Source organism: Cetorhinus maximus, chromosome 3, assembly GCF_964194155.1.
Source record: "Cetorhinus maximus chromosome 3, sCetMax3.hap1.1, whole genome shotgun sequence".
Lineage (NCBI taxonomy): Eukaryota > Metazoa > Chordata > Chondrichthyes > Lamniformes > Cetorhinidae > Cetorhinus > Cetorhinus maximus.
In genome coordinates, this window is record NC_135881.1 from 70,048,786 (window position 1) to 70,075,797 (window position 27,012).

Genomic DNA, 27,012 nt, shown 5'->3' on the forward strand with positions numbered 1-27,012 from the left:
AAGTGTAGTGACAGCGAAAGCTGTCAGTTTCAACATCATTACAACCACAAAATCTAGGTTTGCATGTCTTCAGTAAAAATTTCTTTTTCATAGTCTGCATCTATGATGTGGAATACTTGTGTGCTTCTACTGTGTAACCAGAGCTGTCTCATATCACTTTCAAGTGGACATCTGTTTTTCTAAATAATATTGAAAGGAAGAGTGGATAGCTGCTCATTGGTGAAATAAGCTCCACGAGTTCTCAGAACATAAAACCTACTTAGCTCACAAAAATTGCAATGTCTGCTCGCTTGTGAGCAAACTGACATGCTGCTTTTTATTATTTGGCAACATCACTCTAAGTAGGGCTTTTAATGCTGTCTAATGCTACGACTTATTTAGTGAATTGTAAAGTACTTCCCAAAATAATCTTCTCTGAGTCTGGCTCCAATTCCCTTTTAATTACTAACATATATAATGTAAAGTTTGTTACATTTCCCTTTAGAGCAGTGAGTCAGCCCTGTGGGGGTGACTAAGATCACAGACTCCACTCTTAACAGAAACTTATGGTTCCAGTCATGCCCACATGGCTGACTGAGTGACCATTTTAATAATAAACAAATACAACAATTTTCACTTTATTCTTCCTGAATAATTAAAAGGACTTGGAGGTTATGTTTCCCAGAGTTAAGGTTATTTTGGGAAAGGTTCCCCAATTTGAGGATATCTCTAGGGTTATGCAAGTTTGAAACATGTCTTAATAAATTGTGGAGCACTTTGCATTTCTGTGAGTAACAACGATAGTTCAGATTTTCACATGCAAAATGATCTCATGGCCATTGCAAATACCAGTGAAAGCCATAGAATAACTGAATAATACACAAGACTAATATGCTAAATTTGAAAGAAGTAATATTGTACTTTCTTTTTTGGCAGTCATTTGATCTTGCTATAAAGCTCTTTTTCTTTTTTTTAGGATGGCATGCTACCTGGTTATGCCAGGTCAGGTACACTGACAGGGATGGTGGTGAGCATTTCAGGCCGACTTTTCGCTTGCGAGGCGGAAGTGCGAGTCAGGAATTTCTTGCCTTGTGAGAAAGTGCTCTGTCAGAGCCAATTTTCAATCCGGATGGGGTGAGAGCAGAATGGAATCAGGCCAGCCACCCCCGGGTGCAGATTGGAGGCGGGCACAGGGGCTGCCAAGTGCTGAGGCAGGCTGTTTAAAAGGCCCACCTTGGTTCTTTGGGACTTCATTCAGGTTGTTTTCTTAAATTTTAGGCACTCATGCCCCACGCCTTACACCCTATCAATCCCCATCCACTCCCAATGATACCTCTTCCCCCTATGGCAAATCGTGCCAACCCATGCTCCTCACCCACACCCATGGACCCTTATGGCTCCCATGCCAACTTAATGCGAATCCATGCTGCCACCAGCCCATGGTCCCTTATAGCCCTATGCCAACTTAATGCCAGCTCATGACAATCCATGCCCCCCACCCACCACCCTTTGCCCTTACACCCTCCATGTCATCTCATCCAGTATCCACCATGGGCAGACCGCAGGAGCCACATTGAGAAGAAATAAAATATAGGCCTTCACTATAGTAAAAAAGCACTCCCATTCATGAAAGCCCATTCAAAACATTTAAATTCCCTCAAGAACCTAAGCCCTAATAAAAACAAATAGATTTACTGCACATAACTACACATCAAAGACAGCTAACTCATTTAGTAATGTTTTTGAGCTGTCAATAAAACTGTGAACATAGGACACCCTCAGCTGAGATAATTATAGGTGTGGAAAGCAGCCAAGCATTAATACTGACATAATGATAGCCTATGGGAAATGTCAACACATAGCTACTGCAACTGTTAGAATAGATTTTTTAAAAACTCATTGAAAAAGCTAGGCAGTTTTTTAATTTTTAAAGGGCTGGGGATTTAAATAATTTCACAGCATGACACTTCTACAGATTTTTTCCGCCCTTCTCAAGCATTTATATCTACTCTTAAAAATTTGTGACTCCCACATTGTGGGATAAAGCCCTTGCTACAGCGAAAACTGGAGTCCGTTTGAACTCAACGGTGAGTTCAAGTGGCCCTGCTGAGCTTGGGGTTGCATTTTATGGGCAGGGGGTGGGTGCTGACTGCTTGCCACCCCAGAAGGAAAGTCGGCCAGAAGTCAACTCGTGCTGAGAAAGCCTGCCCCACAGCCATAACATGGTGCAGGTGGGCTAAATTGTTTATTAGTGGGACTTCAGTCCCTCAGTGGGAGGAAGTCCCACCCTCATGAGCTGCCAGCCAATCTGATTGGCAGGCAGCTCCATCATTCACAGCAGTGCCAGAGTTCAGTAGTGAACTCTGCTGGGAGTGCAGGAAAAAGCCCAAAGAGGATCAAGGCTGCCTGGGAAAGGTAAGTCCCGGGGTTTTAACGGGGATGGATCCTAAAACCCAGGGAGTGGGGCAGAGGGCCGGGTTCTGTCGGCAGGCGGCATGGAAGGAAGGGGCGGGTGACATCTTGGAGGGTGCCCCCGATGTGTGCAGGGCACCCCCCCGAGTGAGATCCCCCCCCCTCCCCCCACCCTTTCCACCTTTTCTCATGTTAACCATTAAAACCAACTTGCCCACTCCTGGCCGACTGCCCATGTCAACCATACTTTGGCATAGGCAGCGTCTTATTCAGGCCAATAGGCTTGTTGTCAAGCCTAAATGGCCTTTAATTATTCATTTAAATGTGACTGGGAGGCTGTCGATTTTGGTGCCCGGCCACCTAATGTATTATGGGGGTGAGCTAGGAGGCGGGCAGGTACGTGGCGGGCTTGCCAGCCGACCCATTTTACGTGTTCCTCCCCCCTGCTGAAAACACACCTGGCAGGGGCAAGTAAAATCCAGCCCGGGTTTCCCTTATGTGAGCCATGCCCCACCCGTTTCTCCTAGCGCCGAAAATGGGATCTGATGGAAATGGCAGCAGGACTTCTGAATCTGGGTCCTGGCACCATTTTTAAAGGTCTGCTGAGCTTCCAAGACTTCGTGAAAATCCAGCCCATCATGTCTGTACTTACATAGGATCTTGTAGATAGAGGGAAGAATCATACATGTACGATTAGTTCCACAAGTGTTTACGGGATAGTAGAATTATCAAACAAACAAAAGTTATCCTACTTTCTCCCAAATGGCATCTCACGAGGATATTTCAAAAAGTGTTTTAATTCTTTACGTTAAGATTAGAATGACTGTATTAGGGATATCTGCCACTGACCCTTGAATATAAGGTGAACTAGAAGAGATATTGCTAATTTTATTAACCATTTAAGCAGCTTAAAACATTTTAGGTCTACTCTTTCTTTTTATCATTTTAATCTTATCAAATTTGACTGATATCATTGGCAATTTTCCCCTAGTCTTCCTTAAAGCTAAACAGCGATTATTAATATTTACACCTTGTTGTAGTCAACAGGTTCTCAGACGGGAGACTACAAAGGATTGAAACTCCTCTTGTCAATAGATTTAACAAAAAAGTTATGGTCAGTGTGCAAGATAAAAACTTGATTTTATCCTTTCACCGACTCAAATAATTAACAAGAAGAATTAAACTTGCGCCCCAACCCCCCCAACGCCCCCATCCCTTTCGTTTCATTGAGAGTAACCAGCGATCCATTGCTGAATTTGGATCACTTGTCCCAGGGAATAGATCAAGCTGCTAATTCCATTCAATTGTAACGGTGAACAGCTGGCAGCAGGGAAAATACAATTGTTTTCCTTTGACTAAAAAGGAAAGAAATGCAGTACCTGATAACCAATTGTTGTCATTGATGCCTGTTTTGTTTAGTTAAATTTCATTTCAGTTATTACACAGTATACTGTGTCCCTCAAGACCATGTTTCAGGTCATCTAATAAAAATTGGCATCTGGTCATTAATTTATTTCCAACGTATTATAGACAAAACCTCAGTGCAAGGTACCCTAGGACTCCAAGTCATAAAGGTTTTATAGATCTGCTAATATTCAAATGGCTGCACTGACCTATAGCAAGAATCCTACCAAAAGAGATTGAAGCTCTTTGTCATTTTTGTGTGTTCTTAACCTTAGTTTGGAAATTGTAGATCAATTACAATACCTCAATGTTAGCCATTTCTGTAAGGTATGTGTTATTCATCCCATTGAAATTCATTTCTCCCCAAATAATTTCAAGCTATATATTGAAAATGTTGGTTCTTGTACCCAGAGGCAGTTTAAATAAAATGCTAGAAATACTCAGCAGGTCAGGCGGCATCTGTGGAAAGAAAAACAGAGTTAATGGCCGGAATTTTATGGCCCCATTGCGGTGGGGATGGAGTCGTAAACTGTGGCGAGCCATTCTAAACTTCATTGACTTCGATGGGAATGTAAAATCCTGCTGCCATAAAATCCCACCCAATATTTCAGGTCTGTAATCTTTGATCAGGGCAGTTCTGATGAAAGGTCACAGACTTGAAATGTTAACTCAGTTTTTCCCTCCACAGATGCTGCATGACCTTCTGAGTATTTCCAGCATTTTCTGTTTTTTATTTCAGATCTCCAACCTCTGCATTTTCATTCATTTTTTAAAAGATTTCCTTATTTGTTTCTATTTATGTTTTTCATCTCTTTCTGTAAAGTCTTGTTTTAAATAATGTCTTCCCTCAAACAACATTACAATGCAATGGTCTGTTATGAAAATACAAACCTCTTGGGGATAAGGTCTAATAACCAAGAGCTTAGAATGTTGAATATTGTTTATTTGACCTCTTTTAATTGTATTTTTTATATACTTCATACCATAGTAAAACACACAAACTTCCAACTCTCACATATATACTCTATGCAGTTTGGGATTCAGACATACAGTATAATGGAATCTTAATTTAAAAACATTTTTTAAAGTTTATTGTTTAAGCCAGTTCTTCAATTGATTTCTCAGGAATAGAAGAGCCGTATTAAGTTCATCTAATTTTGGTAAAGAAATATGTGTCCACATTTAGATTAATCCTGTGCACACTGTTCAAGTACGACAATACAGATTTCTTATGTATTAACCCGTAGCTTGAATAAACAGTCTTGTGGAAACTAATCATATTATCAGGAAATGCACTCATTGTCTTGAAGGCACATGTATAAAAGCTGAATAGATACAGCCTGGAAGTTGATTGAAATGCACAGCTAATTGAGGTGCCATCTGTTAAGCCCCAAATTATTATTGTATACAAATGTACCTCTTTCATTAGAATGGGGTTGATTTGTGGGGCCTATTACTTCTAAACTGCCTGTACATTTGTAAACATTTGTAAGTATATATTATAATAATTAAAATGGATTTGTCCCTTTTTTATAAATTCTGTTAATATATATAGTATAACCTACTGTATTAAGACCTGTTTTACAATGTTTGAGGTGTCACCAAAGAAGCACTTGACATTGATCAAATCAGCTATGACAAAATAAAAATATTCAGTGGGAACCAGAAAATATTAAATAAAGTTCTTCAATGAAATAATGGTTATAAACTAGATTTAGTTTGGAAAAATCAGCTGTAAGTGCTATATTTTACTATTTTCGCTGCTTTAAACATTTGAGGTAACATATACTTATGGTTGAAACTAGTTTTAAAATCTTTGTTACTGACTGAAGGTTTTGTGTTTTTTTGATACAGAGTATGATTTCCTCCATTGTAAACAGCACGTACTATGCAAATGTATCAGCAGCAAAATGTCAAGAATTTGGAAGATGGTATAAACATTTTAAGAAGACAAAAGATATGATTGGTAAGCAAGGGAAATTGTTAATCTGTTCATTATGATGGTAGTAGTGAGCACATACTTTTTCAGTAAGTGACTAATATCGTGCCTTTGTCTGTTTAGATAAAGCAATTTTAATCACTTGTACAATTCAAAACATTTTTAGCTGAGCCTGAGAAGACCGAGGACATGTTAATTACTTAAAAATTAAAGGCAGAAGATTTGGAATTTAATTGCAAAAATGTCAACTACTTGTGATAGTATGTGGATATGTGGTTACAGATGACTCTCAGTTAACCTGCTGTTCTATTTAATTGTTTCAATAGATATTGGGAACCATGAGATGTCTTAACCTGCACTTTAAAGTATAATTTTAACCTTTAGAAAAGAATCTAGATTTATTCCTCAGGAACCGTCGATTACAATTAAGTAACATACATTCTTAAATAATCTCATGAAGTTTGTGAATGAGTACCTGAAATGTAAATTCCAGCATGGAAAATACTGCTTGCCATTTTGAGCTGTGAGGGATCACATTCAGACAAAGCAGACCTTATGCACTTCAAATGAAGGCACATATCTGATGTTGTGTTACAGAACCACTGTCATGACTGGATCAGTGTCTAGCCTTGATGGTAGTAGCAGTACACTTGACCTTATAGAGATGCCTATTGTCAGCACTTGCATAAAAGTGAATGTAGAAGTTCTGATATCCACTATTGTCAATCCTGCACCCTTGAGACCAAAAGAGTGGAACATCAGAATGGTGAATTGTAAGTGGCATTAGTTCAAGTGCTTCATGGTCTAAAATAACACTGGTTTAGACACTATAGTGAGATAATGAAAAACCCTCCAGAAATTATGACATTTTCTCTGTAGTAAATTTTGTCCATTTTTTGTTTTATTCTGAGCAACTCAAATCTGATATATTTTTATAGTAATTATTTCTTATAGCCTCAATATTATTCATCAGAGTGCTGAACTAAAGAGGAAAATTACCGTATTAGGACCAAGAGGTGAAGCAACACTTTTCAGAATAATTCACAGCCAAAATGATCCTTGTTAACAACTGGAATCAGCAATTATGATGAAAAAATGATTGCAGATGCGTTTTCAGAATCAAACCCCAAGGGTATTACATAACACACAATAAATAAATTACATGGACATTTTCTATGTGAAGTGAAGCAATAATAAATTTTACTATAATGCTGTGAAATAGTACTATTTTAATGAAGAAAGCGAAAATAGTTTAGGTAATGTTTAAGTTATAAGAAAAACTAAAAAAAATTCTGACAGTAAATATCTCTGAAAGGGATATTTGAAATCTAAATTATTGCTCATCACTAATTCACAGGTGTGTGTAGGAAGACTTCTATATAAAATAGTGTGACATTGTGAAAGTAATGCTTACATGTTTTATCAGTCAAATGTTTTTGTTTGGAGATCCAGATTAGGCCACATAGTAAATAAATAAATATGGTATATAAAGGATGAAGCTCTTTGCTGTCTCTAGAATAATGCAAATAATAATAATAATGCACATTTTTTAACCATAAAAGACAGTTGTTTGAACCATTTAGTTCACAGGAAGGGTCACATTTTAAGCATTTATGTAGAAGTTTGTTGGAGAAACCAGTTTCTGGGACTTGTGTGCATAATTCTGTGGAGCTGATGTTTATTTTCACTACCCAGGCAAGCAAAAGCTCAATCCTAAATTTCATACTGTGCACAAAGGGTATGTTTAAATTGCCAAAAGTAATTATTTGTTCACTATTTGAGTTACAATAATACTTAAACATGAAAATGGGATGACTTTCTGGTTCAATGAGCTTTCAGTATTTTGTGCAGTATTTAAGTATAAATGGACTGTTGCCTGTACTGAACCCAGGAGTTGATGGCAGCTAGGTCAGCTGAAATTCGAGGAGTCATTGACACATTGTAGGCAAAACTGCAAGTTGTTTAATCAGCTTTAGACATTGTGGTGATTTTCTAATCTTTCAAATGTTGCTGCCTGGTTAGACCACTATACAGCTCAGAAATTACACCACTGATGCTCACAAACGTTAGAGAAACGTTTTGATTCCTGTCACTCAGCAGCTTGCCTAGTGGGAAAATCTTCAATTGAGGTTGACTGTCCTCACTCAAAATTTAAAGTTACTCTACAGTATTGAGTCAGTAGAAAAGCAGGACTTTTGGCTTTTTGTCTGAATATTTTCTGGTGTGGCTTGAAAGTATGGAAGTAATCCAGATCCAGGCTTCTCATTCAGAATTTCTAGATTTCATTCTCTGAATCTGAAGAATCTTGAATGGTGCAGTTGGTTGATTGGCAAATTCAGGTGACGTTTGATCGTAATCCCTGTACTGATAGTGATGCCATCCATATTCTAAATTAAGTGATTGGGGAACATAATGGGCAGAATTTTACATTCGGCATGCTAGTGCACGCCAAACATGCCAGAAAGTAAAATGACGTGCAATGACATCGGGTGTGCGAACTAGCGCGATATTTCGTTCGGCTGGCGCGCGCCTGCGGCGGCTGCGTGCCCGCCGATAATTGAAAGGCCTATTAAGGCCATTAACTAGGTAATTAAGTTGCATTTTACGCTGCCCGTCCAACCTAACGGTTGGCGGGCAGGCGAAAAGGCCAAGCGGCTTTTACATTTTTCAGGAAACCTCATCCACGAGTGGGATGAGGTTTCCTAAAACTAATACAACTTAAATAAAACCGTTACTTTCAAAATAAAAACATGTCCCATCTCATGTGACACAGTCACATGAGGGGACATGTTTCATTAAATTTTTCAGGTCTTTATTTTTTTTAAAAGCAGTTCAATCTCCCTGAGGCAGCTCCATGCCTCAGGGAGATTGAAGCACTCTTTCGCATGCATGCGCATACTGCGCGCAAGGCCCGGCTCTCCCTCCTCCCCCCGCCTGCACAGGTCGCGCTCAGCACTACCGCTTGCGATCCATGCTGGATGGGCCTTAATCGGCCCACCCGTGTGAAACCGCGGTGTGGAGCCGATCGCGGGCGGCGATCAGCTCCGTGACTGCCCACTCACGCCGAGCCCGCCCAACCAATGTAAAATCCTGGCCAACGTGTCAGAAATGCACAGAACCTCATTCAATATCTGAAAGAGAAGGATAGGTTAAATGTTTTGGGGGGGGGACCTTCAATAGAAGTTAATAAACCAAACACTGAAAAACAAAGGCATTTGAGGACTAAACTTAAGAGCAAAGACATTTCAGGTTATTTGGCTAATCAACAAGCTGGTGATTATTAATATGACTAGCTCCTGGAACTCATATCCAGTTTGCAGATACTGTTGGAAATTCACACTCCATGGCAGCCCAATCTTAAAGGAGTGAAGATGCCCTGTAGTTTACCTTCAGGCTTCCCATAATTCCAGGGAATTCCAGGCCCATTGACCAGTCATTTTCTTTTTCAAAGATCTTATTTCACACACTGTGATACTGAAACAATCCCTTAGGACTTAGATTGAACTGTTCTCCTCTGACATTTTACGAGTTGAACCCAGATGAAAACATTTGACCTTTGTTGACTGAAAAATTGTTCCATAGACTGGTATTACAGTTAAGTTAAGTTCAAGATGATGTAACCAGACCAAGTTTTTATGTGATTTTTATCCATCAAGTACTGAGTGCTACCATTAGGTGAATTATTTATCTATAACACAGGTTGCCCACAACCAGACAATCTCCCCTGGCATTTTATGTGGGATGTCATGGTTGAGCATAGTCTTCACATGAAGTGGGATTACAGAGTGGGAATAATTGAACTAGGGTGTGCAGATGCAACTCAGTGTTTGTTTAAAATTATGGGTGAAATTTTGTAAGGCCGAGGGGGATCTTGCCCGCCAGTTGGAGAACCCGTGGCGAAACGCCCTGTCAGTTCCGTGGAGGTGGCCAAATGGAATCTCATACTTTTCAGGCACTTAATTGGCCTCTGTCGGGCTTCTCCCATGATTGAGGTTCCCGGCGGCGGAAGTCCCGGCTGCCAATAGCTAATCAGAGGCTGGTGGCTTGTCATTGCCGCCTGCGCCAGCAGGAGCAGTGGCTACTAGGTGGCACTGCATCCACCTGAGGCCCAGGATCGCTGAGGGAGCCCAGGCCAAAGATGAGTGAATGTGGAATGGGGTATGGGTCATGGAGGGTGTTTGGAGGCAAGGGCAGGAGGGTGTGGCTTTCAGCAGCCATTTGCTGCCCGATGCAGGTTCCTTGATAGCGAGTAACGTGTCCCCACCCCTCTTCCACCCCCAGCTCCCTCCCACACCTCCAGGAGGCTGCTGCCAAACTTGATACTCTTTCAAGTTATCAACAGTCACAGATTGCAACTCTTTTTGAGTACAATCACAGTTCTTGGTTTCCGGGAGTGGGACATGAACCCACAACCCTCTGATTCAAAGGCGAGGGTGCTATGAACTGAGCCACAGCTGACACTGCCTGGCAAACTTGATAGTGCAGGAGACTACTAAGTTGCTGTGGGCTCAGGGATAATGGGCATCAATTGTCTCATTAATGAACCTAATTGATATCCTGCCACTGGTGGCCAGGTATCCTGTGTCAGCCCCATCTGCCTTCTGACTTAATTGGGGGAGGTTTTCCCATCACCAGGAGACTAACGCGGGACCTCTCCCACGATTAAGTGGGCCCGGTCGCCATGTTTCCCACCACGATGGGCTGCATAAAATCCAGCCCTATATGTTCTGTCCTTATTTCCTTTATAAATTCTTGTGTCCACATTTATATTGGAAACCACCTATGTAAACTGATCATATTGTTATTATACTCTCCTGCCATTGGTGGTGAGAAAGCATTTTTGTGGAGGATGTAAATATAACATGATATATTTTTCATAGGTAGTTTACTCTAGAAATCGGAACATGGAAATTTACTGTGAAAAAATTTGAAAGAAGGTGGACTTTTTTTTTGTTACCAGCCAATGTCCTGTGTTGCACTTGGGGAACTGAGACCAAGGCCTGAATTTTTGTAAAGACGGAAAGCCTCTCTGTTGTTATGAAAGTGGCTGCAAAGGCCTAGATCGGAAAGACTCCCCACTCGAACATGGCGTCTACCTTTTTTGCAGTGGGTGGCGAGGGGTGGGAGGGAGGTCAGGTGGGAATTGGGGGCCAATTCCAGATTGCACATCTGTGGTTCACGGAGGCAGCAGGCCATATACAACAGCAGCTGCCTCCAGTCATGCTGGATATTTATTAGCTAGGAGTGTGAAAAATGATATGTGCAGATTAGACCCGGAAGGAGCAGGTCTAAACTTTGCGGAGTTGTTTGGATAGATGGGGTCCTGGGACACCTTTTGGAGAGATTAGGTGCCCTTTGGGACTATTAAAATTAGGCATGACTGTGTGTAAAAAGTGCCTAAACGCATTGAACTGTCAAGCCCACTCACTGAAACTTCAAGTTCATTGTAACTTCAAACTCTTTGGAGTTGTCAAAAGGAGCTGTCAAGCCATTTAAAACTCCTGCCCTTTAAATACTTGAAAAATAACTGTCTGCAGTGTTTAAAAAAGGGTGTTTGCTATCTGTCTGTTGACATAAACCTAAGGGTTATGTTATGATCCTTGGCCAGACCCCGGGTGGTGGGGAGGATCCGGTTAGGGACCAATAACGTTTTGTTTAAAGTAGATAAAGTTTGAGATTCAGGACGCTTACTAAGTGAATAAAGTCACAAGATTCCATGGGTTTTGAACACATAAAAATAAACCTAACGTACAAGTTCAGAAAAATAAAGCAATTTACAATATTCATCTTATACTTACCCTGAATGTTAGAGTATAAGGTGCACGTGAATTAGCAGGCGAACTATGGTCGGACACACTGCACGACACAAATGATGACAGATGCGACCAAAACAGATTCCATGGATTTCTCAACAACCCACCCAGACGTTTGCCACACTGTGAGCCAACCAATCTCACTGAAACTTTGCCTTTCTCACGAGGGTTTCCAATCTCCACATTTGAAAATCTAGGCTTGCAATTCTTTCCAAAAGTCACTCCCACTTGGATGGTTTTGACAAAGACCCACCTTGCAGTGTTTCAATCTCGCCTACTGAGATTCCTTTCACCCGGATCTCCAAGTACACTCAAGCTTCACTTTCCAAGCACAATTCCAGATTTTTGGCCATGCCAAGCAAAACACCACTGCTCCAAAGGGGTACCTTTGCCTCAACTTTTGGCCGCCTTCTTGGATCTTCAGGGCTTCTCTTGAGCCCCCTTCACTTAAAGTCTGCTCCCTGCATCACTTTCTTTAATTCGGAGCCCATTCCTCTGCTCCCTTTTAACTTAATTAAAGGGGCCTATTTCTGTTCCCTATCTTTGTCCCTTAACTGGGACTTCCTTTTCAGGACCTCTCCCTGTCCCCCTCCTTGGTTTGGGACCACCCTCTGTTCCCATCCTGTGTCTTGCTCCCTGGGACACCTACTTGATAATGGCGCTGTGTTCCAGGTCATCTGACCTGCCTTTTTGCACCATTCTTTTTTTCTGCACAGGTGTGCAGGGCTAGTCCCCGGGCTGAAGAACGTAAAAAGGTAGTATTGCGCATATGCGGCCAGTTACTGGCTGGTGAAAGATCCGAAGATTGTTGTGAATTGGAGCTCCCAACCTCCGAACTAACGAAGATGAGTTTAGGTTTCATCACATTTATCATTACTGGATTAGTGCTGCTTGACTGATTTTATAACATTTCCATTATCACAGTGGGGTGCTGCTCAGTTCATAGTTTGATTGACAGCTCCAAGTAATTATAGACTCTTTGAAGTGGGACTTTGAATTCCAATGCTTGTTTTTATAAGGGATTAAAGGAAGTTAATTGTCGTGAATATTTGTTTTTTTAATCAATGAGAGTGTTTTTTGAAATAGTGAATTCAGCAGTAGTCGCTTAATAACTTTTTTAAATTTAATCTCAGCGTGGGCCCTGAGGTCTACCCATGGTGGATACTGTGAGTTGTCATGGTAGGTGTAAGGGCAAAAGATGGTGGTTGGGGGGGTCAATAGGTTGGCATGACTTGACACTAAGTTGGCATAGGGACAATAAAGGGCCATGGGGGATGGATAGAGGGGCATAGGATGGCATGGAAGGTATGGCGGCCATGGAAGTGGATAGAGGGGCATAGGTTGGCAAGGAGGTTATGAGGGGCCTTGGGGAGTGGGTGGGGGACATGAGGTCATATGGGTTTGCATGGGGTGTGTGTGTGTGTTGGGTTGGGGGATGGGGGTGGCTGTGAAGGGCTTATGTTTTATTTATTTTTTTAAAAAATTCCACACAGTGCTGGTGCACCGAAGCAGGCCTCCCGCCCAGCTCGCCTCCGCACCCAGTACCCTTCATTCTCATTCCAGGGTTGCCCGCCACGACTCCCATTTTCATCTGCCCTGGGTCCAAAAATCCCGGGCACTTTCTCCGGGGCTGGATTTGTGGAGCCGAGAATTGTCCCGACTCTGCACTTCCGCACTGGAAGCAAACATTCAAGCCCAAGTGTAGACTTCAGGTAAATCCTGGTTAAAGGACAGGCTATAATTGGACAAAAGGACTGTGATGCTAGAGGGGAAAAGTAAAGCAGGGTCAGAGGCTAAGGCTGAAAGACTAAAGGCCAGGGAGAGAAGGGGGAGGTGATGGCCTAGTGGTATTATCGCTGGACTAGTAATCCAGAGACCCAGGGTAATGCTCTGGGAACCTGGGTTTGAATCCCACCACAGCAGATGGTGGAATTTGAATTCAATTAAAAGTATAATGATGACTATGGAACCATTGTCGATTGTGGTCCATCTGGTTCACTAATGTCCTTTAGGGAAGGAAATCTGTCGCCCTGGTCTGGCCTACCTGTGACTCCAGGCTCACAGCAATGTGGCTGAGTCTTAATTCGACATAGGCAATAAATGCTGGCCTAGCCATTCTCTTGAATGAATAAAGGAAATGGGAAAGTAGAATAAGGTTATCGGGGAGTGAGATGAAGCAAGTATAGGGTTCGGGTAAGGGTGTATGGAGGGATAAGATAGGGAAGGTAGAGCATAATGAGAGGTGAGGATGTGGCAAGAGTATCACTGGATGGTGGAAAATGCCTAAAGCTCAGCCAGTGGGGTGGATGCAGTTGTCTTGGGAACAATATCTGATTAGCAGGGAAATGTTGCAGAGTGAAATACAGAGAAGGTCAGAGTTGGAAGCAGTTACTCCAGTATAGTAAACCCAGATGGTGCAAGGTTTGGAAGGAGTTGAAATGGGAAAGAAGAGGTTAGAGGCACGTGGGGAAGCAGGGAGGAATAGGGAAAGAGATGCAAGAGAAGAGTAGGAGGAGGAAGAATGTGAAGCAAGGGGATTTTGAACTTGCCTATTTTTTGCAAAATACCACAGTCAATCGCAGGAGATGCTTTTGCTTGCTGGTGAGCTGGGAGTGGAAGTTGGTGGCAGAGGTAGTGGGCTGAATTTTCCTAATGCTCTGGGGTGGGGGTGCAGCATAAATTGTAAAGGAAGGCAGGATTGGAATACCAGCCATCTTCCCGCCAGCATGCCAGCAGAAGGGATGTTGGCAGGCAGCCCTCGTGTCCAGAGACCAATTGAGCCATTTAAGTGGCCAATTAAGGGCCTCTTTCTGTTGTTGCTGGCAAACTCTGGTAGCCCAGGGGTGGGAGGGGAGCCCTCCTATTTAGGCACTGTTTGGCCCACGGAGAGGATGTTCCAGTGGCAATGGTTACCTCCCTGTCAACAGCATGGAAACCCCCCTCCCTTTTGGGCCTGAAAGCGGGTACTCTGGCAGTGAGAACAAAATTCTGGTTGGTGAATCTGTTGCCATGTAGGAAACCTGGAAGCCTGGAAACCAGTGGAACAGAGATCACTGCTGTACCAGCCGCCAGCAAGCGCTGAGTGGTTGCAGTCACAGTGGGAGACAGCAGGGGGGGTCATTGGGAGAAGACTATAGCCGAGATTTTCCCGGGGATGCAACAGGCCAACAAAAGCCCATTGACTTTCGGTGGGACTGGAAGATTCCAGTGGTGGGCGGAGCCAGAAAATCCTGCCCCATGGCTGGGTCTCGAGTGAGTGGAACCAAGATCACCGCCTCACTGAGAGCTCACAGAGCAGGAGCGGAGGGTCAAAATCATAGCCACTTTGGCAGCCAGTGAGATGCAGCTACAAACAGAATCCAAGTAGCTGGGAGAGTTTGGCACAGAATAACAACCAGAGTAGGACAGTGCTGCCTAGATCACTGTTTCTTTAAACTAATGGTTTATTTTTAAATGTTGCAACCTGAAAATAATCCTGGGGGAATTAGAGTAAATTGCACTCCAGCAGCTGCTGAACAGGGACACTCGCTGGTAGGGGTGTGGAGCAGGGAGCATTCCTGTGAAATGAACAGTAAGTACCAATATCTAGAAACTTAAAGCACAAACAATTACCATAAAAGGTAATAAATAAATAGGGTGGCCTGGAGTTTCCATGAATTGTGCTCTTCTATCATCGCTATAACCCTGCAAAAGATTGTGAAATTTTAAATGCAAATTTTTTTCAATGCAACTTGAGTTTCCACGATCTTTAATGCTAGTTTAAAAAACATTGTGCTAGAAGTAGGCCCTGCCCACAAAACCGGTCACGCCCCCGCCCCCCACGCCAGGGTTAATTAATCACCATTGGGAGTTTCTGCTAATTGTGCTTGTTTGCAGCCTGTTGGGGAGGCTCCAAAAACTAAGCTGGATCTTTTGGGTTCAAGGGCACTAATAGATTTATTTTGTAACGATATAAATGATTTTTTTGAAATTATTTACAATGGTTATTTTTTGTGATAAACCCATTTTCAGCTGTATTATTAAAACTCCATCGTGTTACGACTCTTAAGTATATAAATAAGTATTTATTAAAGACGTTTAAAAGAATACATTTTAAAACACTGCCCGATTGCATTGGTTCTTGCCAGTTTGCAGTTAGGCAAATGTGTTTGAGCAGAAACTTAGAGGGGAGAGCGTTTTTCAAAAACAGGTGCAATTTTGTGTTAAATTTGCACTGGAATTGCTGATTGTACCCAAAGGATAGGATTGAATATTACACCATCGTCCAGAGAAGTGTCAGTTCTTTTTTCTTTCCGGGAGTGGGACATGAACCCACAACCTTCTGACTCAAAGGCGAGGGTGCTATGAACTGAGCCACAGCATTGTACCCAAAGGATAGACTCTACCCCAGAGTGACAAAGACATGATAACAGAACATTGAGTAGATTGCTTTGGAGTGATTGACTCCTTCGCATTCCCTTTTTTGTTCATTCTTACTTTTTGTTGACTGTTTATGCTTGTTTTCTTGTCATATGTGCATAGTAGTTCCTCAACGGAAACACATTTACCCATTCTCCCTTGTTTGATCCATATCTTCCTTGCCCCTTCAATTACGATTTGTTGCTATTTTATGAATACAAAGTATGAACCAATCAATTGCAAGACATTTGCACATATGCAGATATGACATTGAAGTACGAGCCAGATATTGGGGCTGTAATGGACAATTTGCATGCTAGACACATTGTTTTATGTAATATTCCAACCGTGATAAGTTGCAGGTATCTCTCATTTGAGAAGGTGCCCTATACAGTTATAGGACAAAATATAATGCATGTACATGGACACTAATCCATGTTACTTTGCCATCCACCACTAATCCCATCCCCATCAGCCACCTCTCTCTTGCGCCTGGTTGAACTTGTTCTCTCGCTGAACAATTTCTCCTTTAACTTGTCTCATTTCCTCCAAATAAAAAGTGTGGACATGGGTACCCGCACAGATCCCAGTTATGTCTGTCTTTTTGTGGAGTATGTGCAACATTCCTTGTTCCAGTCGTACTCAGGCCCCCTCCCACAACTCGTTGTTCGGTACATTGATGACTGCATTGGTGCAACTTCATGCTCTCGCCTGGACCTGGAAAAATTTATCGATTTTGCTTCCAATTTCCATCCCTCTCTCACATGGTCCATTTCCGACACTTCCCTTCCCTTCCTTGACCTCTCTGTCTCCATTTCTGGTGATAGATTGTCCACCAATATTCATTACAAGCCCACCAAATCCCATAGCTATCTTGATTACAGCTCCTCACACTTTCCTTCCAGTAAGGATTCTACCCCATTCTCCCAGTTCCTCCACCTCCGTCACATCTGTTCCAATGATGCTACCTTCCAAAACGGTGCTTCTGGCATGTCTTCCTTTTTCCTTAACCGAGTGCTCCCCCCCATGATGGTTGACAGGGTCCTCAACCATGTCCGACCCATCTCCCATACCTCTGCCCTCACCCCTTCCCCTCCCTCCCAGAACCATGGTAGGGCCCACTTTGTCCTCACTTTTCATCCCACTAGTCTCTGCATTCAAATGATCACTCTTCGTCATTTCTGCCAACTCCAGCATGATGCCACCACCAAACACATCTTCCCCTCACTCCCCCATCAGCATTTCGTAGGGACCATTCCCTCTGTGACACCCTAGTCCACTCCTCCATCACCCCAACTCCTCATCCCCTTCCCACGGCACCTTCCTGTGCTATCGCAGAAGATGCAACATCTGCTTCTTTACTTCCTTCCTCATGACCGTCCAAGGCCCCAAACACTCCTTTCAGCTGAAGCAGCACTTCACTTGCACCTCTGTCAATTTGGTCTACTGTATTCGCTGCTCCCAATGCGGTCTCCTCTACATTGGGGAGGCTAAACGCTGACTGGGTGATCGCTTTGTTGAACACCTTCGCTCAGTCCACAAGCATGACCCAGACCTTCCTGTTGCTTGCCATTTCAACACACATTTGCTCTCATGCGCAGAAGTCCATCCTTGGCCTGCTTCAATGTTCCAGTGAAGCCCAACGCAAACTTGAGGAGCAGCACCTCATCTTCCGATTAGGCACTTTACAGCCTTCCGGAATTAACATTGAATTCAACAACTTCAGACCATGAACTCTCTCCCCCTTCTTTACCCCTTTTTAAACCAATTATTTTTTTTCTGTTTATTTATTTATTTATTTATTTATTTATCCTTTTCCCCAACTGCCCCCATCTGACACTTGTTTTTGTATTTTGCTTTCACAGAGTGCTGACCCTTGTTCTCTTATTAACACATTTTGCTATCTTTATGCCACTATCAGCACCTTCTTTAGTCTTTAACACCACCTTTAACACTCCCTTTGTCCTGTGTTCATGACATCTTTGTCAAATATCTCTTGAGCTCCCACCTATCCCTGATCCTTCTATTTTGCTCCACCTGCTCCACCACCTCTTAAACAGTATAAAATCCATCACATTTCTACTCTTTAGCTCTAAAGAAGAGTCATACGGACTTGAAATGTTAATTCTGTTTCTCTCTACACAGATGCAGCCAGACCTGCTGAGATTTTCTAGCATTTTCTGTTTTTATTTCAGATTTCCAGCATCTGCAGTATTTTGCTTTTAACTCATATGTCAGCTTTTGTTGCTGGTAGCCTCATAGAATTGTGGAAAATTTAATATCATTCTATCACCTGCTTAATATTCATCCAAGCTATCATTAATGGCAGAGCATAAAAGAAAAGTTAATCCTATGTACAATAATTAATATCTTTACAGCATTAATGTTTGTCACTTGGAGCATTTTCAATTCATATCTTATTTCTGAACCTTGTTTTCTTTATTGCTCTAGCTGAAATGGAGACCATGTCTGAACTGTCTATTTCTCAACAAGGAACAAATCATGTAAACTTTGGATCACCAACTGTTCCTGGGAATGGCACTGAACTGCCCCAGCCACCGTCACCTGCTCAGCTTCCTCATAGTGGTCAGCCTGCTACGAGGTCCCAACTTTCCAATTTGCATCCTGGACTTGTCTCTGCACCTCTTAGCCCACAGCTGGTGAACCAGCAGCTGGTTATGGCCCAGATATTAAACCAACAATTTGCTGTCAACAGACTCCTGGCACAACAGTCCCTAAATCAACAATACCTGAACCACCCTCCTGTCAACCGGACCATGAATAAACCATTAGAACAACAAAGCTCATCAAATGCTGAAGTGTCTTCCGAAATCTACCAGTGGGTTCGTGATGAGTTGAAGCGAGCTGGCATCTCCCAAGCAGTGTTCGCTCGTGTGGCTTTCAACCGAACTCAGGTGAGACAAAATATTCTTCCCTGTTGAATAGTTGGTATAGCTCTAGATCAGTGGGTGGAGCTATGTTAGTGATTTGCATGATCAGAGCCGTTTTGATTTTGGTTTATTGCATGGCGGGATGGTGCAGAGAAACCCCTTATTTTTCTGAAACTTGCAGCGGACTAGTGACCTTTACAGAGTCACTGGTGCTCTGTGAATCAATGTATTCATTTATTAAGTTTTGAGACCCAGCGACCCATGTTCCTGTGCGCAGGCCCAATTAATGTATTGACTATAAGAGATTCATAGTTGTTTTTTGAAGGACTGATAGCATTCATTTCACCTTCTTTTGCAATTTAATTAAACTCATCTGTAACAACTTATCAACAAAAGTAAGGATTTGGGAATAGGTTTCAGCTACACTAGTAGTGCTGCACAGAAATAATAAACACTTTTCGTATAGGAGGCCCTGATGATTAGCTAGGGTCATTTCTAGTTCCTCAATTACTGATCTACTGACCTGTTTAATCGTCTGTTTTCTTGATGTGACAATTTTAGATTAATATGTCTGAATTAATGTTGGTATGTTTGTAACCTAGGTAAGGGCGCGTCAGAAATTCTGTACATGTCCTTAGAGGGAAAACTTACTGTTTTTTGTTATTTCATTAATGACACCAAAATGTGCAAAGACAACTATTAAGACATTTTGTTGAGAAATTTGATTCTGTTCTGGTTGGGCAGTAAATTTATGAAACCTACAAAAATGTAGCCACCAATATTTATTCTCCTCATACATAGTTTAAATATTTTCTTCGCCTTGGTTATAATTCAGAACTGATGAAAATTACAAGTGCTTTTGAGCACCCACACTTAACTTGTACTTCTGTCTTTTTGGCATAAAATGTTGAGAAAATAAATCAGTTTTATATTTTGGCTTTTTCACAAAGTTAATATTGCATTGCCTTGACAGATTAGTTAAAAAGTTTTCTAAAATATATAACTAAAATTCACATTTTAGGACTATATTTGGGATAATATAAAATGTTGGATACCTGGATGTGGTTACAAGGAAATAATTTCATTGAATGATTCAAGATGGCATTGTAAACCATGAGCACAAAGCTCGACTAGTTTATAATGATCATCGGAGTCTGTTGGTGAATTACTTTGAACTAATTTTCATATATCTATTATTTTAAAAAATGTATGCTATATCAAAGAGCGCAAGAACACAGGAAATAGTAACAGGAGTAAACCATATGGCCCTTCAAGCCTGCTCCACCATTCAGTATGATCAAGGCTAATCTTGACTTCAACTCACTTCCTTGCCTGTTCCCCATACCCCTTGATTTCCAGAGACCAAAAATCTGCCCATCCCAGCCCCAGACGTAGTGGTGTTATCGCTGGACTAATAATCCAGAGACCCAGAGTAATGCTCTGGAGACTCGGGTTCGAATCCCACCACAGCAATAAATCGTTTATCCATGCTAATATATTACCTCCAACTCCATGCATACTTACCTATTAACCTTTTGTGTGGCACCTTATCGAATGCCTTTTGGAAATACAGGTATATTACATTCGCTATACTACATCCACTGGTTCTCCTTTATCTACCTTGCTAGGTAATCCTCAAGTAACTCCAATAAATTTGTTAAACAGGATTTCCCTCTAATAAAACCATGTTGAAAATCATTCACGGAAAGAGGCAGGTTTATTGTATTTGCACCTTTTTTGCTCAATGCAGATGTCATGGTGGACATAGATAAATCTACCTTGTGTGGTTCATATGTGATGTCCTCACTAAGGAACTAATGATGGTGACAATATTGTTATAAAGTTGCTGAGTAATGTTTTTATAATTGATTAGCGGAAAATGACAAACAATGTACATCTCCAACTGTTTCACATTATTCTAACATGTGTAACAGTGAGGGCTGAATTTAACTGAAAAAGTGGCAGCTTTGGTGGTAGGTTAAAGTGTCAGAAATCTGTTTTCCAATCTAAACTCACCTTCAATCCACCCATTTCCTGTGTCTGCTAAAGCTGGAGGGTAGGTGGTTGATCAATTGGCCTTTGGAAGTGGATTGCAGTTTTAAATAGGATAGTAAGGCTGCAAGTCTCATTTACATACAGCCTTTGGACTTCTTACAGTTGGTAACCTGACTTCTTGAGCTCCCACCATTCTCCCCAAACCCCACTACCACTCACCACCAGGTCCCAGTTCACCCATTGCCACCACCAGGGCCAGTTACCCCGATCACTACCAGGGCTTAACCCTCTTGCCAGCAACACCACCAAGCCTCGATTTTTCTCCCCATCAGTCCCTGAGGTGTCCAATATCTCCTTAGGATCTGGCCCCCTCTCTGTTTAACACCCCTCCTCTGTTAATTGAGCTGGCCCTCCAGGCAGGGAAGCAATCATTGATGTTAAAATTCTTCAGTGTAGATTTTGGAAGGGGAGCTCCTGAATGGTGGGTACCCCAACTTCCTGCCCAACGCATTCCCTACAGGTCAGAGCGGGTCAGGTCAATGAAAATTCTGCCCAATCCTGATCTGATGTCAAGAGCAGCAGCTCAACATCAATTTTGGCTGAATTGGCCTTTTATTAGCCAGAGAACGATATCACATTAAGGATGTGAAAGTCTTTCAAAGCTGGAGGGACAATAGGAGACCCTCTATCGCTGAAGGAGTTCCAGCCTGCTGTAGTAGGTCACGCGGAGAGAGAGAAAAGGCACCTCGCTTTCTCAGCACTTCTAAAATATTGGAAATAAAAAATGGCTGCAGCTGCTGGACCACCATTGTGGAGGGGAAACCTCAACCCTGGAGCAGTGGCGGTTCCCTAATCTGCTGCTGGGAGGCTGCCTCCTGGCGGCCGCTGTGCTCTTGACACCGCATAATATTCCATTCAGCCCCTGATCTGTGGTCTTAATTGGCCTTTTAATTAATTTAACAAACTACCTGTCGCTTGTGGGCAGATAGCGGTTCTGTGCCTTCCCCAAAATGTCTCAGGGATGACGTGGTGCTGGCAAACCGGGATGCCAGCTGGCAGCGCAAAGTTACTCACCGTCTCAGTCCCCGGCCACATCAGCCTCCAAAAGTCCTGCCCCATATCTTTGTTTAACATAATTCAACACAATGCTTAATTCTGCGACATGATACTGTTATGCACTACCTGATACTTGTCATTTAGAGGATATGAATGCAGGCATTGAGGTGACAGTATTAGTCAACATTATACAAATTATAACTTTTACTGTGCTCAGTTCAATAAGAATTCATACTGTTTTCTAGACTTCTGTCACATTTTATCTTTGCAAGATGTGTCATTACATAACCATTTTCTTTCATTGCTGTAAAAATAATTAACTAGTTAGACAAATATATGAAGAACATCACAAATCATGCGATAAAACTAGAAAAATGACAGAAAATGAATGTACAAAAAAGTGTTATGAAATATTTATTAAAGTTAACCAGTCTGCATCTGCATGTTTTAAAACAGTTATTGTTCTCGCAATCGAAAGAAAACCTTACAGTAATGTCATGCATTTCATGACCTTGGGACATCCCCAAAACACTTTCATAGCCAATGAAATATCTTTAAAGTGTAATCACCCTTAGAATCTAGGGAAGAGCAACAATGAGATAAATGGCCAATTAATCTATTTAAGCGATTGGTTGAGTGATAAATGCTGCTAAGACATTTTTTTTATTCATTCATGGGATGTGGGCGTCACTGGCTGTGCCAGCATTTATTGCCCATCAGAGGGCATTTCAGAGTCAACCACGTTGCTGTGGGCCTGGAGTCACATGTAGGCCAGCAGATTTCCTTCCCTAAAGGACATTAGTGAGCCAGGTGGGTTTTTACAACAATCGGCAACAGTTTCATGGTCATCATTAGACTTTTAATTCCAGATATTTATTTAATTCAAATTCTACCACCTGCAATGGTGAGATTCAAACTCAGGTCCCCAAAGCATTACCCTGGGTCTCTGGATTACTAGTCCAGCGACAATACCACTACACCACTGCCATATGAACATACGAACCAGGAGTAGGAGTAGGCCACCCAGCCATTCAAGCCTTCTCCACCACTCAATAAGATCATGACTGATCTGGTTATAACATCGACTTCACCTTCCCACCTCCCCCTGATAACCTTTCACCCCCTTGCAGTAGGAGAACTCCCCTGCTCTTTTTTAAATCATTGCCTAGGGATTGTTATTTACATCCATTTGAGTGTACAAATGGGGCTTGGTTTAACATATCATACGAAAGACAGAACCGACCATAATGTGATTGTTCCTCAGGTGTTATTCTCCTGAATTAATATCCATCTATTATATATGATAACTAATGAGTGGTTGTATTATTTAATCTCAAACTGCTGTAATAAGTGTCACACCTGTAGGTGGCACTGTGATTGGCCATTACAGTGTTAAATGCATGTCCTGTAATGTAGGTCAGAATTTTACGGCTCCTCCTGCCTGGCGGGATATTATGGTCCTGTTGAACTGAATGGAGATTTAAATGGCTCATCGCATCTGCCAGAGGGAGACACACCACGGTGGAGCCATAAAATCCTGGCTGTTATGTGCGAAACCTACTCCTGATATTGTACTGTGGCAATGAGATTTGCCACCCGACTATAATGCAAAGACATTGTATAGGATTCTTACTCCCAGGGTGAGAAACAGAGGTCAAAACTGTTTCTGGGTCCCAAGTCCGCCCCGGAGGAAACAGTCACATGCTCCGATTTTCATTAATGGCCAGAGGGCTCATTGCCCAATTAAGGATCAAAGGCAGGCTCTCAAAGCTGGAGGGACAGTCAGAGGCCTTCCAGCTTAGAAACAGCAGCAGGATGCAATAAAGAGTAAGTAAGGGAGATGGTGCTTCAAAATGGAGGCACCTTCTCTCTAGCTTTAAACCTAAATTCAATAATGGACCTTGTTGCCAGGCCACCACTTAGGAAAGGGAGCCCCTCTACAGAAAAGCCTTCAGCTGCTTCTGTACCCAGGCAGGCAGGGAGGACCTCTGGGCCTGCCTGGAACGTTGGCTTCCCAACCCAAACTTCCTCGCTGACCCGATCTGCCATCAGGAGACTGCTTCCAGGCAGTTAAACTGACTCTGCATCCTGTGGGGACCTGGAGGCTATTAACAAGCCTAACTAGCTACCTACCATATGCGGGGGCAAAGCCCTACCACCCCCTCCTTCCCACCTCTTCAAAAATGGCTACTGTCAGGCTAGACCAACACCACCTGGCAGGATTATTTTCAGTGCCCGTCCTCCTGCAATGGCGGCCGCAGCAGATGCTGAAAACCCAGTCCACTGAATCTGTAATAATTCTCTGCCATTGAAGAGCGCTTACAATATCTTCCTTCGGTTGAGCGTGCTCCTACAAAGTTGCATCCCTCACACTGCATATCAAATAGAAATAAAATGCAAGTTGGGGAATAGAGCAAATATGCTCACTCGAACCCTTTCCACAGAGTACACAAATCCTTTACCCTCACCCAATGAACAGAAATACAGGGCTGGATAACACTGACAAAATGCTTCTTCAGAAACCCCATGGCAATGCTTACTATCAGCAATACTGCTACAGATATAATAACCTATGGCAAAAGTGGGAGGTGGTTGCATAGTGCTATTATTACTGGGCTAGTATTGCAGTGACCCAGTGTATTTCTCTGGGGACCCAGTTTGGAATCCTGCCATGGCAGATGGTGAAATTTGAACCCAATAAAAATCTGGAATTAAAAGTCTGATGATGACCATGAAACCATTGACAATTGTGATAGAAACCCACCTGGTTCACTAATGTCCTTTAGGGAAGGAAATCTGCTATCCTTACCTGGTCTGGCCTACATGTGACTCCACAGCAATGTGGTTGACTCTCAAAAATAAATGCTCTCTGAACAAGAGCAATTAGGGATGGACAATAAATGCTGGCCTAGCCAGCAACATCCACACTCACATCCCATGACTGAATGATATATTTAAAAAAATTGTTAGCCCAATCTTTTTAATTGTTCACACTTTTGCTCCAATTGCATTCAGAGGCAATACTCTCTCACTGAAGATATGAATAGACAGGAAGCCAGTGCTTTTGGTGCAATTATTTTTTGACAGTCATACTGGTGTTGGGGCTAACCAGGTTAAACATTCAGGCTCTCAAATAGCATTCAAAGATTTGCATAGTGTTATAATGCTTTATAGCGTTATATTTAAGCTTCTGAGTGATGTAGATGCCCGTGCACTTTTTGCTGTTAGAGATACTTATGGCAGCATTTACTGACTTTGCACTGTTCATTTCTACCCTGGTAAACCTTCAGTGGTGTGACTTCTTACTGTTGTTCCTTTGATTTTTCATTATCAGTGATGTATATTTGAAGATGAGAGGATTGATCTGCCTCCCCATCCCCATAAACACACTGATATATTGAGCAGAAACTAGTGTTCTCCCCTGTGGCAAGTTTGGCGTTGGGGGGATTTAATTGGGTGTGAAGGTGACGGATGGGGACCCTGCCACCTTCCCACCTCCACTGCGATTAATTCTGGGGTAAGAAGGCACGTGAACAGCCTTCCTCGCTGCCAACTGAGGCCCTTAAATGCCTCATCCTGCCGCTGCTGGTATGAACCCAGTGGTTGGCAGGGCAGGTGTGGGGCTGGGTGTTCACCATCAGGAGAGCACGACAAGCAAACCCTGGCATGTTTGCTTCTGGGCTCTCGGTGGGGGTGGGAAGGTGCGTTCAAAAGCACTCAGTGCCTGAGAGGGACCTGGCATTAGGAAAGGGAAGCCCACTGAAAGCTACCCCCCGCCTTTGCTGCTGACCCCTTCCCCCACCTCCATCATTCACATGTGATTGTGTTCCACCTTGATCTCAGGCCTCGGCCTGAGTATAGTACCGGCAGCAGCCTCCACCTCCTCCCCCCCGCCCCCAGTGGCACTGCTGAGTACAGGAGAGCTGCTGGTCTCTTATTGGCTGGTAGATCTTGGTGGGTGGGACTTCCGCTCCAGGGATCCATGATCCTGGGAAAAGGTCCGCCACTGGCTTCAGAGTGGCACAAGATGCGGCAGGCCTTCCTGAAAAGAGGTGGCGTGAGCCCGGGACTCTAGCCACAGGGTGGGACCCCTGTCACCTCCACAAATTTCGGTCCATTGTTGTATGGTTTACTTTCTGTAATAGAGTGCATTTTGCAGTAAAGAAATGGAAATGTTTTCCCTCAGCAACTATGAAAGGAATGGCTATAACATAGGAGCTAAAGCTTCTGAGGGCTTTGTGATAATGTTTAACTCATTAATTGGTGCATTACAGATACATAAAGTTTATATATCAATATTTTTAGTCTGTTATAACAACTAATAGGGACTGGTTAGCAGTTGGCTAGATGGTTAGCATGTGGTTCAGAATAATGCCAACAGCACGGGTTCAATACCCATCCTGGCTGAGGCAATGGCAAACCACCACTGAAAAACTGCCAAGGAAATGGCTCAGGATGAAGCATCAGCAGACAATGAGCCAAGGATCTGCCTTTGGGCAGAGCACACATGATACAATGAATGAATGACTAACATCTCATTTGGAAAAACTTATTGCTGTTAAACAATGCACAAAAAGCTTGGACAGGACTGTATCTGGGAAAAAAAGCACAAAAGATATTACTCTGTTATTAGGTAAACCCTCCCTCACTGCATTCCACTGATTCTTGTTATAACATGCACCTTACTATGACACATTATTTGGATAGCTTCCAAATAGTGCATTATAGCAATGGTATGCTGTACATGCTTAGTAAATTTTATCCTCCAAACAATTAGCAATTTTTCATGCTTTTGATTTTCAGATATTTTAAATTAAACCTCCTTAATGTGCATCAAAAAGTTAGCTAACATAACCATGCTGCCAGTCATGTGATATCTGGGGGAAGCAAACTAACTGGTTGTTTGAGTCATTCATTTCTTCCCCCTGCCCCTGTTGAAGGCTTCAACATCAAATCACATTACCCCACAATAAAAGGTGTTTTCTGATCAGTTTTTAAATGTTTAAGATTCCAAACTTACAAAATAAATTTCATTTTCATTCTTGGGTAGACTGGTTGTGCCCGGACCGGTGAAATGCAAAAGAAAACTACCTTTGATCCAAAATTCATGCATCCAGAGCTGATT

At 42.5% G+C, this 27,012-nt stretch overlaps 1 protein-coding gene across 4 annotated transcripts in view; it reads left to right on the forward strand.

Annotated features, from left to right (window-relative positions):
- Positions 1 to 27,012, forward strand: part of LOC144678715 (DNA-binding protein SATB1-like) — a 145,552-nt gene that overhangs the window by 24,492 nt on the left and 94,048 nt on the right. For all 4 annotated transcript variants that reach the window (XM_078538536.1, XM_078538537.1, XM_078538534.1 and 1 more), the window contains 2 exons: positions 5,650 to 5,761; positions 18,397 to 18,860. In XM_078538536.1, coding sequence (XP_078394662.1) covers positions 5,650 to 5,761; positions 18,397 to 18,860 — 576 coding nt within the window. The remainder of the gene's footprint in view (positions 1 to 5,649; positions 5,762 to 18,396; positions 18,861 to 27,012) is intronic.